Source organism: Epinephelus moara, chromosome 6 (assembly GCF_006386435.1).
Source record: "Epinephelus moara isolate mb chromosome 6, YSFRI_EMoa_1.0, whole genome shotgun sequence".
Lineage (NCBI taxonomy): Eukaryota > Metazoa > Chordata > Actinopteri > Perciformes > Serranidae > Epinephelus > Epinephelus moara.
In genome coordinates, this window is record NC_065511.1 from 20,625,682 (window position 1) to 20,641,541 (window position 15,860).

The following is a 15,860-nucleotide window of genomic DNA, read 5'->3' on the forward strand; positions in this document are numbered from 1 at the left end:
GTAAAGTATAATTGATGCTAGTAATTGTGTGCTTAAACTTGAGTAGATCTTTGAACGCAGGACATTTACAGGTAATAGAGTATATCTACATTGTAGTAGGCCTATTGCTGCTTCTAAATGAGCTAAGATCTTTCCACCAGTGGTTAAATCATGATTTAGTTTTTTGGGGGCTCTAAAATGGTGTCTGTCAGCCTGCTACACACCACCATCCTGCCAAAGACGAGTGTTGTTGTTGTTGTGAAATAACACAGTTGAGTGAAATCTTCTGATTAGTCCTAAGCTTCATAGACTGCCTGACAAAAGTTTCAGAGACAAAGCATCTGACCTACTGAGCAAGTTTGGTGGAAAAGTATCATTTGCTTCAGTAACAACATAAGTCCATTACAAGTCCCGCATCCAGATATCTAAATTATTAAGTATTATAAGTGTCATATAAAGGCATTGATTCTGTTGATGAGCAATACTTTAAGGGGAAAACTCAAAGAGAGAACATACATTTTGTTCTGCCAGATTTTTGGACAGTACCTCTAGTATATATACAACTGTAGATGACAGTTTCCTAAATCTCATCATCAGGTGATCCTTTTTAAAGTTTTGGTCACTGAATGCCATCGGTGAGAGTGTGAGAGATGTGTTATGGTAGCCAGAGGCCATCTACTGGCCAACTACAGTGATAGCACGCTTCTTCACTCTTGTAGCCCCACTTTACTGTACAGTATATGAGATTTAACTTGTCATAAACACCACTGTGCATCTATCAGTCCATCAAAAGATCCAGGGGTTATTTAAGGACTAGCTCATACACTATGGATTTATTAGACTGAAACCTGGAGTATTTAAAACTGCTGTAAATATGACATCATGAACACAAGGAAACATTTTGATCCACCAGGGAAAAAGCTGAAACTAATAAAAGAAAAAATCTTGAGCGTTTGATGTAACATATTTCCACAGAGGAAGCCGATGGTGGTGTGTTTATACAACACATCAGACCATATCGGGAGTCTTCCTGATTCAATAGTTTATCTGTAATTTCCTTAATGTTTGAGATAAGAGATGATCTCAGATAAGGTGTCGGCTTCAGACATTTAAAGCTTGTTTTATGACTTTTTTTTTTTTTTTGATAGTTTACAACATAAAAACATTTGTGATATGATCATTTACCATATCCTGTGGTACACAACGGAGACAGACTCAATGTTGCACCAAATATCTGAAGAAAAATGTTGCTACAAAAGTACGATGAGCAGACGTTAAGAAAGAAATGCTTAGGAGGAGCAGTCCACAGCATGACACTGCATGTTTTGTATGCTTAAATCATCTTTACTAATATCTGTGCTATTGTATTGTTCTGCAAGATGGACCACTAGCTTTTAATGAATAAAAAGCTGTACAACTGCAATAATAAAGCTTATCCACAGTAAAATCACTGTGCACTGGCTGTTTACTCTCGTGTCGTTTATCAACAGGCCCGAATCAACTGATATTAAGTCTGGCTGGTATCTCTGAGTGAAACTGATATCGCTGATACACTAACCATAAATCAATACATGAAGCACTTTCCTTGGAAGTGCCCCACAGTGATGACGAGAGCATGTTGGAGAAGGGAGTGACCGTTTAATGGTGATAGTTCCTTCACTATCAAGGAAAGGAAACTATCAAAGTGAGCCTTTGCACTTTGCCTTATTCTATGTGACAGTGTCGCACAGTATGGACTGTTCCTGCATGGGTTAAGTAGTTCAGATGTTGACATGAACAGGACAGGCAGCTGTCTGAGCCCAACATAAAGAAACATGATCCTGTGCCCTGGTGGTAAAGAATCATTGCAATGCACAGTGGAGGGTAAAACACACACTTGTTCTGCTGTCAGGGTTAGTTTATGTTTTCAACTGTAGGATCCGCATGTCTTTGCATGATACAGTACAGCCTTTTTGCAAAACACCCCCCATGGTAAATCCCCAGCAACAGCTGTATGCATGTGTGTGTGTGAGGGTGGGTGGGTGAGACGCTGGCCTATTGCCGCACTGCACATTCTTGGGGAGCAGCTGTGGAATATTTGACCACTGGCTGCATCAGGATTGTTGAGCAGCACATCTCTGCTTTGACAAGTTTCTCATTTGCTGAGTTGCTGATGAGTGGGTGCGCTCATGAAGCTTTATGGATGCTAATAGGCCCTCCCTTATAATAACAAACACCCATAAGCGCTGAGGCAGTCAACCTGTGACTCATGATGAGCAAGATGAGGACGAAGTACCTCTTACAGCCTTATTATTTATAATTTTAAAGCAATTATTTCAACGCACGAGCGTAATTTTCTTGATTTATTGCTGAACTCTTTCACTCAGCTCACTCAGCTGGAAAGATGTACGACACAGAGGGCTATTCTAAGAGTGGGAACATGCTGTTAGCAATCATGATCAATGCCAGTTGTTGGCTGTGACCCAAAAGAATGCCTCCTGAGTAAATCAAGACACGGCGCAGCTAAAGCATTTAAGGAATGTTTACTGAGTGTGTTCAATCCATATGTGTTGTATCTAATGTGATGTGACCATATGAATCTAAATATATCTCAGGGGTCAGTGTTGGTACAGTATATGAGTCATTTACAGGATCCAGTGCTATTCAGCTGTATCACGCTCACAATGTGAATATACGAGATTATGCATACCGTAGCATAAGAGCATTACTCGGCTGCACTCCAGTGGGATTTTGGGGGAACAGATGCCAATTAGACCATGGCGACTTCCCCCTCAATAAAAATATACATGAAGGCGTGAAATATCTTAATCACCACATGTTTCTGATCCAACAGCTGCATTGTTTGAGACAATTTTAGGTCAGCATCTGCTCCTTGGGTATATTGAGAAAAACAACCTCAACCACAACGTACACAAATCTATCACTTACATCTAAGCAGTAATTAAATAATACAAATAATAAAAAAAATATGCATGCAAGTGGCACTGGGTCGGTACAATCAATGTTAAAAACTGTACTGTCTCTGTATGTTATTACTTTCAAATCTATTAAAACTTGTAAAACTAGAGTGTTACGTAGGCTATATCTCTGTCAACTGTTAATGTTTTTGTTGAATGTTAGTATGTCAAGGCATAAAAAATCATAGAAGAAGTCATAGTGTGTGCATCTTTCCTATGGGACCCTAAATTCTATGCTGGCACCCTAAAATGGCACTCAATCATCAAAACTTTGAGATCTAAAATTTTTGCTTCAATACCTCTAAAATGCTAAGTTTAGCTGTGGGTAAATTCCCACTAGAACCCCTTCTTTTGTTGGGTAATGGAAGGTGTGGATGTTCAATTGGTGATTACGGCCCTGACTCACATAACTGATATTTGGGAGTGCTGCTAAGTGTAAATATTAGGAACCGTGATAGCTACTGATACTGGTGGTGGAGAATAGGCTACATACCTGTGCTTTCACATGGCACATGTTGCACCTGCATAGAAAGACTTATCATATGTATATATTAATAGCCTATATGGAAAATGTAAAAATACCATGATAAGTTTGAGCAGGAAAATAGAAAAGTCATCTGTGAAAAATGTGTCTTTGAATACTGGCTATGTAACTGCCTAAAGTCACAGTGTACATGTAAACAGAGTTAAAATTCAGCTGATGACAGGATTGTGTTGTGTTATTTGTACAAATACATTTTGCAGAAGGCGGCAACCTACAGGGAGAGAGAGACTAAAACAAACAAAAAGTTATGTAATGTTTGGGGATTTTTTTTCCCTTTTCTCAACTGTAGACAGCTGAGAGGTGATGAGGAAACGACTCCGATTGTAGGAGGGAGTGAAACCAGGGATGTCGCATTTTAACCACTAGGCTCCAAACTAAAACAAAATTAAGTTTATGTATTCATCCATTCAAAACTTTATTAAGACTAGGAAATCAATTGAGGGAGACCCTAATTTTCAGTGATGCATGAACAAAGACATTAAAAACAATCACTAAACAAACAAACAAAGAACCTTCATGCATATCAATCAAAACAAAATGGAATCATACAAAACAAACAACAATACCAGTAAATGATCACTAAAAGTAGAAATACAGGGTGATTAACATGTTAAGGTGTAGATGTATAGTTAAAAGCATTTACACTCAATTAAAACAAGATCTGAATAAGACCTTCAAACAGCCATAAGGGTGGCAGAGTGTCCAAGTTTAAGTTCTTTTGCAGATTATTCCATGTATAAGGAGCACTGTAAGAGAATGACATTCTTCCTAGTTCAGTTCTGATTAAGAGAATGTGAAGCAACAGCCTATTCTGTGAGCGAGTACACAGATTATGTGAGGTCAGAGTTAAAAGCATCTGCATCAAAGCTTTATAAATGTCATAAAGTTGGTGAAGTTATAAGTTGAATCAATAAACTGTACCAATAAATGCTTGTACCTAAATGAAGATGGCAGGTCAGTGTTTTCAAAAATGAGCCAAATGACTGGTCCTAAATGAGATACTGTATATGCAGTAGTGATTTCTCATCTGCAGCAGAGCAATGTGGGCGCTTCTTTAGGGTTTGTAAAAGCTTTTATAAGAATCTAATGAAAAGGAAAAAAAATTGTAGCTCAGTCAGGACCGATTTTGTCAAAGAAATCTTTATTTACCATTTTGATTATAGATAAATGTTCACATCCTCTGTAGTTTATAACACTTACTGCTTCAGATGTGTATTATTTATATTTATATCTTTTCATGTTAGTTATTTCACTTTTGTTGTTGCCATTCAGCAGGGTGGCAACATTTCCAAAAATGTCAGTATTACAAAAAATAATACATAAAATCTTGTTTTTTTAATATGTAATCCTTTGATGTAAGCATGAAAATAATACAAGGTATTTAAATGACAACAGCTGTATTATGGTGTATGTAACCTGTTTCTTCTAACTTGTTTTTCCTACCTTTTTTTTGTTTTTCCTTTTACAACATTTAGAACAACAACTTTCATCCTTCAGTCCCCGTAGATGGACTCCACAGTCACGTAATGCAGATCTAAAGGGCTCAAGTGAGCCAAACAACACAATGCCAGACAGAAAACAACGACCCCAGCCCCAGGAGAGTTACGGGGTGACAGAGTTCTTCAGGCAGTGGCAAACAAAGGGACTTTTCTGGAAGTAAAGAGAAGGAGAAAAGGTGAGAGTTTGCTTGTTTGTTTGGTTAAGGGGAACTTCCTGTTTTGGAGCTCAAAGTTGGCTGAAGTGAACACAATTGTTAGAGCAGTGAAGCCGACTGTATGTACAGTTTAATGTGGGGCTCATGACAATCAGCAGGCCGCAGTGAAGTTAAAACATCTGTGCAGCCATAATGTCACAGCAAATCATAATGAATCTCAATTTGATGAGAAATCACTAATCTCAGTTTCATAAAAATTAAGAAACAGAATATGTATGTGTGTATCTATGTAAGTTTGTAAGATATCTGAGGGAAAATTCTGATAATGTTCAGAAATACGAAGATACAAGCCGAATATTTTCATTCATGTAATTTACTGTGTTTATTTCTTGGAATAACTGAACTTTCTGAAAGCACTTGGTGGATTGACTCCACGAGGTTACGCTCCAAGCTTTGCTGGAAACCAGTGATTTTCACGTGGTGGTTAACTGGAGTCTCTCCTACTCAGCACCATGGACAGAGTTCAGCCACTGAGGCAGCCTGTGGTTTCTCAGCTGACACAGTATGAGTCCTTTTTTCCTTTACTTCACTACTTCGCCCATCAGTTAATCATTAATAAGCATTCATGTGTTTGTCATATAATCTTTATCTCTTTAAACATTTTACAGGATAGTGAATCTTTTGCTTTATTGTTGCTGTGGGTGCCGCTTGGCGACTGGGACATAGAAGCGCCTCAAGTTCTCATGAATCATTATATCATCAACCCCCAGTGGCCGCATGTGATTTCCAGTAATTGACCCTGAGACTGGCCTGTTACTTCCTGACACTTCATCTCTCTTATTTGGACCGACAGAAATGTTGAAAATGTTTCCTGTTTTGTTGTTTAAGACACAGACGACCATTTAAACCCAGAGATTATCTATGTTCTGAAATATGTTGACATTATGGCAAAAATGCCAAAACAAGGCTTTACAGAACCCCCTAAAACTTTGATGAATACATTATTAATGTACATTCTAAACAAAAAGATCAATTAAAGATAACTAGAATTACTGTTTTGCAAACTGGTCAAGTTGCAGTTACCACTTACATCCATGTTTGTCCAGACTCATATGTAGTCATGACAGTCGACGATTCAAATATGGATACTGATGCAAAGGAGATAAAAATTCTGAAATGTTGATGCCTCACACATCTCCAACCCGACAGCAGACATGACCCATACAGTCACCACAGTTTGAAGGTGGGCACCCAAGCTTAGTGTCACCAATTCAGTATCAGACCAAATGTCTCCCCCTTCTGTTCCTGAGATATGGCGTTGAAAAATGTCCAGAAAACATTATGATGTCACAGTGAAGTTGACCTTTGACCTTTTAGATATAAAATGTCATCGCTTCATTTTATCCTTTTAGAAAGGTGTGTGACATTTTGTCGTAATTAGCATATGAGTTATTGCATTAACATAATTTGTGAGGTTTTATTGGCGAGGCTTTCTTGAGATTTCGCATTCACGAGAATGAGACGGACACAAGGTCACAGTAACCTTGACCTTTGACCTTTTCCCACCAAAATGTAATCAAGTCATCGTTGACTCGAAGTGGACGTTTGTGCCAAACTTAAAGAAACATCTGCAAGGTGTTCTTGAGATATCACATTCACGAGAATGGGATGGACGGACAACCCAAAAACATAATGCCACATAAGGCCACTGCTGTTGCTGGCGCAGATGCATAATGAAAAATTAGCAACAGGCAAAGACAAAAGCATCTCTTTTGAGTCAAAACTCTGCATCAGAATTTAAAAAATGAATACTTTGGGAGTGATGAGATAAAATATTGATACCACTTTCATGGTAAATTTGAAGCTACAGCTAGCAGCTGTTAGCTTAGCTTAGCGTAAAGACTAAAAAGAGGGGGAAACAGCTAGCCTGGCTCTGCGCAATCCAGTTTAAACAAATGTGTAAAGGTGACTGAAGTATGAGTTTTGCATAACTGTGTCAGACGGTGGCCACTAATCTACTGTAGATGCAGACAGCCTGTATGGGATACTGTCTGAAGCTAGAGTGGTCGTGCTCAGGCCTGTTTCCAGAAGATGGCTGCGGGGGGTCTCACCAGAAAACAGTCGAAGGAGAAGTGTGAGAGGAACAAGATGAAATGCAAAGATTGCAGGAAAATCTCCCAGAGAAATTAGAGCCACATGAACACCTAAATCTCATCATGCTCATCAGTGTTATTTGATCTGGCAGCAAACACAGGTCACTTCACTACAGCTTTACTCACAAAATGACAGCTAAATCATCTCTGGTTTTCTTCGACTCCAGCCCTCGTCTGCACCTCCTGCATATTCAGGTATGCGTGGACGGTATGTACAGCGCAGGCAGTCAGAAAGGAACACGGGGTGACAGGGCATTTTGTTCTTCTCGCTTCACCCCCTGAGCAAAGTTACAAAACGCTGCATTCTTTCCACAGATCCTTGTGATAACACGGGCTGCACTGCCTCTGAATAGCAGGTAAACTTATTATTAATGTGAGCCTGGAATTCCTGGACCATTCATCCGTCTCAGGCCTCCTTTTGAACTCAGAAATGTGTTTGCTTGTCACACAATTGAATTGCACATGCCACCTGAAAGGATATATTTTCCCTCAAATTATCCGTCACGTAAAGTTTCTTTGCAGTAATGACTTTATTGACACAGTGCGCCTTCCTGAAGCAAACACAGAAGGCAATAAATTAGAAAGTAGGATAAAAACAAGATGAGATTTGATTTTTCTTTGTTTTTTTTTGTCTCAACTTATATCTATAATCAAAGCCTTAACAGGCATGATAAGCTTGATTCAGATGTAATTTATCTGCTTTACACTTTTGCATACAATAACCTTAATACAGACATATAACCTTAAGTATTCTACGTAACTTTTTTCAACATGAATCTTAAGTCAAACACAAAAAAAACAATTTTATAAACTGTATGACACATTTGTTGAGCCATAATAAATGCATTTTACAGAAGAAAGAGTAACAGCATGCTACAGTATGTATATGTGATAAATTCCTGTACATGTATGTACAGTATGCATGTCCCTTTCCTCTGTTACATCCTTCTCTGTCAGAGCTGGCATGTCTGCACACGGACCACCGCTCTGCCTCTCACAGACCACATGGTCAGAGTCAAACATGAGCACAGGCACAGCGCTCTCTTGTCACGATAGAAGCTCCTCTCAATGCTGAACCTCCACAATGTGTTGGCAGATCTCTGTCACGCTTTCCACCCTCTATTCCTGGGTACAAACAGACATCTCTGTGGCGCTTCGGGGCCTTCCTGCGTCGGACACCATCTCTCAGCAGCCCTTTTGTTTCCCCCCTCTCTATCAAAGGAGTGTCATTTGTTCAGGTGCTCGCTGCTCCCTTTCTCTCTCTCTCTTGCTGCCTCAGCTGGCACGCTGCTTAGCGAGTGTCCTCCCTCTGAGAGGACTCATCTCTGTCTGGATCAGGTGAATCCCGAGCTCTCGTGGACCTGCGGGCTGCAGCTCTGAGGGGCGAAAAGTCAGTCACAGGATCAAAAATATGATCGAAATGTAAATGTATAAAAAAAGTTGTGTGTGTTTCAAGGTAATCTCGTCATTCATAGCTCACCTTAGGATGCTGAGTATGTTGGGTTGATGTCTCTCTACAGATCTCTTTGGGGAAGTGATTTCAGGGCTGCACAAGGAAACAGTCTAGTTATCAAAAATGACCAATCCAGCGTCACCCTGCAGTTTGTCACTTTAAATGTTTTATTGATGTTGTTGTAGTTAAAGAACACCCCGCTTAAATCAAAGCGTCCAACACTATTTCTTTTTACACACTCAGTATCCTAGAAGGGTCTTATCTTTATGGGCTCACTAAATGTTTTATGTTCAGAGAAAACAGTGAACAGATATCATTTCTGAAAAGGTTTCAAAATGTCAGTGTTGTGCAAGATATGGCCGGTAAGTTTATTTTAGTTTAAAACACTCCGAATGTGAAGACGGAACTGTTACGATGTTATGTCAAAGACGTCCGTGTATTGTGCTGCAGATATCTACTGACATTAGCATGCTAACCAGCTAGCCCCGGCCCGTCCTGTCCTGTAATTCCACTTGTATTTGCTTTTTTTTTTTTTTTTTTTTTTGCTTTTTCGGGATGGGGATTTTTGTCATTACATTTTGATAATATAAAAGTCTGCTTCTGCAGAGCAAACTGGTGCTCAACAAGCAGAGAAAGACAGTTGGGAAGGACAGCATGTAGGGCCGGGATATGTTTTTTTCTAACTTGGTGAATTAAGGGTTTATTTCAACCAAACCAGATTTTGTGTTCGTTGGAACAGTGGAAAGACTGACCAAGACAATTTTGGTGAGTTTTATTTGNTGCTTCTGAAGAGCGAACTGGTGCTCAACAAGCAGAGAAAGACAGTTGGGAAGGACAGCATGTAGGGCCGGGATATTTTTTTTCTAACTTGGTGAATTAAGGGTTTATTTCAACCAAACCAGATTTTGTGTTAGTTGGAACAGTGGAAAGACTGACCAAGACAATTTTGGTGAGTTTTATTTGGTTTCTGTCGAGTGTCAATGAGGTGTGTTTTATGCAGTTAGGCTAGTCTCAGTACAAAACTTGAATTCATAAAGTTACCGGTTGTATTTTTTCTGTTCAATAAAGTAAATAGGAGTAGGAATATCTCTTTCCTGTTTATTTATGAGACTAAAGAGCTTATACTTGTTGACTTGGAGGTGAAATGCTGCCCCCCCGTTAGTTTAAAAGCATGTTGCCAGGTATTACATATTGCAGCTTTAAACGTGAGGCCTTGACGACCTCACACTTTGCCTCCTGTCTTGGCCTGTCACTCAGTCTCTCCACTGTCTCTACGTGGTGACATTATTTCTCTGGCACTTCTAGGAAATGTGAATTCTCAACATAGCTTTCCATTGCTTCCAAACTCCCACACGCCTCACTCCTTCGGCCCTTGGAGCCAATCACAAAACAAGCCTTGTGAACTTTGTGCACCAGCCTGAGACTATCCTACTCCCTCGGGCCTCAGCTGTACTGTTTTGACGTTCACACCCTCTGACGAGCAGGACTTATAGAATAGAGTGACAACACATTTAGGCTAATAATAGCATTGCGGTGAAATTAGTTCTTCCCTCACGCTGCACCACTCCTCAACCTCTACAAAGTGGAATACTACCTGCGTTGATGGAGGCCACACAAATCTGGATTAAGACACACACACAGGCTGATGCTTGAGGCCCCGACTCACCTGTGATAGCAGAAGCTGGTGCAGGTTTGATCATCAGGGTTGGCACAGGTGCAGCGGCCAGTGGACCTTCTGCGCCGGGACAGAGCGCTGCCGAGCCCATAAACTGTTGTCTTACTGCAGAGTGAAAGGGATGATAAACAGACTTTGCTCTTTGATACTTCATACACCAGTGCCCATTTAATTATACAATGATGATGATAGCAGAAGTTTATTTAACAGATATTGCAAAACAATGATAATGCACACAGGTGACAATGCTGCATGCGTGTGCCCAAACTTGTTTGTGTCCCCGTACTGTGTCCTCTCATGCTCACCTGGGTGTGTTGACCCAAATGATATCCAAGTGACAGAAGTAGTGACACTCAGAGTCGAATGGGCTGCTACAGGCGCAGCGCTTGGTCCTCACTCTCTGTGTCGGGACACCGTCACTGACCTCCACTTCCACCTGTTTCATCACTGGAAGACCCAAACCTAATGCGAGACAAGGAGCCACTCAGTAACAGTAACAGATGAATGTGTTACATCACCAGTCTATAATATATAGAACATGCAAGTGAGAACATGAAACAACTATTGTGAAAACTATTCTTCACAAATTCCCCTTTCTTTCTACAGAACTCATCACTCTTGATCTTTAACAGAGAGCAAACAGACGTATTTACAGCATGGCATGCATGACATTCTTTCCTTTATTCATGCTAATGCTCTCACAAACAAATAGTCTACTTCCTCTTTTGTTCTACATGAAAAACATGCATGAAATATGAAAAACACTCCTGCTGCTTGTCCTTGGAGTATTGCAGGAATCAATTACAAACTCTCAATGTGCAGCAGCAGTAGAAATCTCCTTCAGATAAAAATGAGAAGCTCTTGTGTGATAAATGGATCCTTTTATGTTTCCTGGGCTTGCCAACACATGTATGTGCACCAACATATAATGATGACCGCTACTGTGTGACTGAGATTAACACCAGTGTACATACAGTGTGTGAGTCCCAGTACACTGATAGCAAAAACACAATTAGAACAAAATGTCTTGTATCATTCTGTCTTCAGTTGTTAGGTTGATATCACGCACATGCTCATAAAACAATACATTATATTGTTTATAATAGAAATCTTTAAAAATAGACTCACCATCCTCCATGGAAGCCCAGAGAGTGATGAGAAGAAGAACACTGGTGTGAGTGGACATAGTTGATAGCCTGATGAAGCTCTGCAGGGAGACTATAATCCGTACAGTTACAGCTGTTTCTAATGTGCTGCTGCTGCTGCTGTTTGTCTGCAGGTGTCTGAGCTCTGTCACTGTTTTATACCTCTCCCTCATGTGATGTCACGGCAAAAGCTCCACCCACGGCTGCTTGCCACAGTGTACGACCACAGTGTTTTCGAACCTGTGACACATTCCGGGAATACTTGATTCTTTGCAGTGTGTGTCTGTGACACCGCTGTCACCTGCTGAGTGACTTACTGACTGATTACTTTTTTTTGAATGAGATATTTTTACTGTGCTTATGCTATAAATGAAGTTTGGGGGGTCCTCCTCCATCACTTTTCAGAGTGATAGAGGAGGACTGAGATATGGACATCAACCGTTACCACTGGGAACATATGTGGGAGAGATAAGAAGAGAAGGGAAATAGAGTGACATTTTAAATGGGGTTTTCCCTCAGCCAGTTCCTCTGTTGGAACAAAAATAAAATAAAAGTGACCTTTTATTGTATTCAAAGTCCTTGTTTTGAGCAAGAATGTATGAATACACTTTAAAATGATCAAAACTGTTGGAAATTCCAGAGGGACAATTAAAGGGAAATTTCGGTTTATGTCTCCTATCGTCCTAAATTTGTTTCAAATGACTAGTGACATAGAAATAATAGTTAGCATGTTAGCCGTTAGCCTAGATACAGCCGGGGCGCATAGTAGCGTCAGACCTGTTAAAACGTAAGTGANGACTTTGTGGAGGAGGAATTTGATTTTGCAGAGTTTGATGGCCGCCCTTATTTATTTGAGCCAGAATACACTGACGAAGAGCTTTGTGAAATTGAAGAACGGAGGAGGAGAGAGAGGCGCAACAGGTAGAGGACAAGAGAGGAGGAATGGCTGCTGCAAGGCTGCGTAGCTCTGGAGATTGGTGGTGTACCTGTGGATGCTGTGCCCCAGTAAGTTACATGCAGTAATTCATAAATCCATTGCAAAATTTAGACTCAATACTTAAATTTCCATTGTTATGCGGATGATACTCAGTTGTATTTATCGATGAAGCCAGAAGAAAGTAATCAATTAACTAAACTCCATAACTGCCTTAAAGACATAAAAACTTGAATCTGTTCTGTACGACATTTATTGCACGTCTGTCCGTCCTGGAAGAGGGATCCCTCCTCAGTTGCTCTTCCTGAGGTTTGTACCGTTTTTTTTTCCCCGTTAAAGGGGTTTTTTTTTTGGGGAGTTTTTCCTTATCCGCTGCGAGGGTCCTAAGGACAGAGGGATGTCGTATGCTGTAAAGCCCTGTGAGGCAAATTGTGATTTGTGATATTGGGCTTTATAAATAAAATTGATTGATTGATTGATTAAAGCGAATATGATGAATTATTTTTTAAAACAACAATGAATAAAATAAAAACCTAAAAACAATGTGACAATGGGAAAGTTGAATGAACCTACAAAGATTTATCACTTGAATCTGCAGCTCCCCTCTGCTTTACTGAGATTTATGGCATATCTTAGCTGTCTGGCTACAACTTTACTGTTTTCGTTCATTCTCGCCACTCTCATAGGGTGATTTTCGGCCACAGCAGGAAGCTGTTTTCAGTAAAAAATCTCTAAAAAACCACTGTACGCTACCTCCTCAGCACCAAATGGCAGATAGTGGCTAGCTGGTGAATACAGAATATCAGCTAAAGAGACAGAAATTTCCTTCAGGAGTTGGTGGAGACCAAAAACAAAGCTAAAATAGAATGAATATTTGACTTACATTCATGTGACAAGACACATGACTCCAAATGAATGGCAACGTTGCTCCGTAACTGCTGGATGAATAAATAATAAGCAACTAATAGCCAACAAATTTGCACCTTAAAAGGTGATGATATGATATGATATGTTTCCATTGCCCCCAAGTGGCCAAAAAATTTGTTATAATTTTGTGACCTTCAAAAGAAATCCCAGAGTCACAGTTGACTGAATTTTCTGCTCCCATGATAGCTGGCGACGGCCCACACACAGATACACCCGCTGCTCTAACCTGCTCCTGGTCGTGTTCCACCCACATGGTGCCCAGTGTGCATGCAGGTCAGCCATGCCAGAGTCATGGAGATAACCAAATGGCAGCCTTCAAACATGCAAATACAGTAAATGCACTTTCAGATCAGTGCTGTGAATATTACCCTCACTACTGTCATTTCCCAAAAGATGGCAAATGTCACTTTTCTGATTGGCATTACAGTTTAGTTATACTAATATTATGGCCCCTCTGGACAATTTTTGCAACATTGATCTTGAATAGATAGGCTGGTGCTTCCATTTCCTGTGGTAGTGTCTCTTAGTAATTGGTTCAAGACTCAAGTGATAATTTCCGACGCATCTGCATCTGAGATGTTTGGATGTGCAAATATCTTTTAAGAAAACATTTCTGATGATGAAATGGACCAATGAATATCAAAATTTGGAGCAACTCTGGCATTTTTGCTGTTTTGGTGCAGTGGAGACACACCAGCATGATGCAGGCAGTGCTTTGGGGAAAGAAGATTGAAAAATTTGTGGTGTAATCACTTAGAATAGTCAGTTTTGTTCATTCAGTGCTGCAAAGGTAGATAAAAATACACCTTTTTCTCCTATTCATTTGTAATAAAACCATGGATGGTGTTTACTCATAAATGACTCATTATGTGCTTTCAATGGAACATGACACCTGAACGTGTTGAACGCAGAGGAGAGCAGACTGTACTTTTCCTCTGTGCAGAGGGCATGTTGAATGCACATTAACATGTACCAATGAAAATGTTGCAATACAGAGAAGAGGTGAGACAAGTTGACGTCATCATTAAAATGATTTTGATATACTATACTTTGACAAAACTTTCACACACTGTGTCACACGTACATTTTAGTTCTGGGATGTTAAGTTCACACCCCAGTTTGTTTCTCTTTACTTTCCAGACTCCCAGAAGAAGCTATTATTGAGTCTATCAGGATATTTAGTGTGTAATACATAATCTACCAGACTTCCGGTGTAGAAGGGGGGCAACATTTTCCTCTCACATAACCTAAATATTTGAGGAATGTGTTTTATGGCGATGAGATTGCCCCACTGCATCACAATAGTTGATTTTTCAACACATTCTTGCACCAGAGGTTATAAGTTCAGTTCCCTCAGGAGCACAGATGTGCCCCTCTCCACAGGCATCACATCACATTAGGCAGTCGTGTCCCTGAAGAAGAGATAGCAAGTAAAAGTGAGAGTCAGAGTGAGTCGCTTTTTATTCAGCCACAGCCCAGTGTTTGCCAGCTCCTGTCCTAGAAGCAGGTATTTATTTTAAATTAGCAACCTCTCCTCCTCAGTTCACTCCTTAGAATATAATCTCCCTCTAACCACGCTGGCTCTGTGTTGTCAGCGTGTACAGCGCTTTGAAAGAGGAGGAATGATCATTCACTTAAATCTATTTTTGATATAGGTGTCTAAAAATACAAGCGCCTCCCCGTTGCCTGTTTTATAACATTCGTCTATGGAATGTCAAGTCACAGCGGCAATCATCTTTTGGTGTCTTGTCAACACGCTCACTGGCTGTGCCCGAGTCAGCTTTACGTAATCCACGTCTTGCTGTGCTGCTAAACACAGTTGTGCAAAGCGCCAGTGAGAGTGACTGGGAAAAAAAAGCAGGGATGGGAGTGTTACATTTATGTGAATATTGTTTTATATTCTTAGAGCTGCATGTGTTGGGCTGCAAGATGAGTTGTAAGATATTACAGATAACAATGTGGGTTTAATCTCTGTGGAATCAAAGCCAGCCTTTGGAAGTGATAAATGTGTATGCCAATATCATAAAAATGGGTGTTTTCGGGAAACTGAGAATGCATCCACATTTGACCTATATACCCAATCATGGCTCCTGGAATTTATAGACATGTTGTTTAAGTTCAGGTTGGTACAGTGTTGATAAGGTGAATTACTTCGGAAAGGTGTGTCGCCTCTTGACCCCAATCAAAACTAAAACCAAGGCAACCAGAATGCCAAATGATAGCAGTGTTTCTACGGTCATGTTTAAGAGCGACAAATAAGCTGCATGGATGAGAAAAACATTGTGACGGTTACCTGAGTGCTGGTGATTTAATAAGGACATCTAGTGGTACAGCTAAAGGCATACAGCTCCCACAGCAGTGTGGGTTTATATCTGCTATTTAAAGGAATATTTCACCCCCAAATAATCATTTGTACGTTAGTGTGTTATGTTAAATTTA

General features: G+C 40.1%; 1 protein-coding gene across 1 annotated transcript; it reads right to left on the reverse strand.

Moving 5' to 3' along the window:
• Nucleotides 1-7,904: 7,904 nt before the first annotated feature.
• LOC126391895 (endothelin-2) lies at nt 7,905-11,667 on the reverse strand. Its single transcript, XM_050046894.1, has 5 exons — nt 11,544-11,667; nt 10,721-10,877; nt 10,407-10,520; nt 8,768-8,833; nt 7,905-8,663 (listed from the first exon to the last, which is right to left on the reverse strand). Exons 1-5 carry the CDS (start codon nt 11,599-11,601, stop codon nt 8,579-8,581), a joined length of 480 nt encoding a protein of 159 aa, XP_049902851.1. The 5' UTR covers nt 11,602-11,667; the 3' UTR covers nt 7,905-8,578.
• Nucleotides 11,668-15,860: the final 4,193 nt, after the last annotated feature.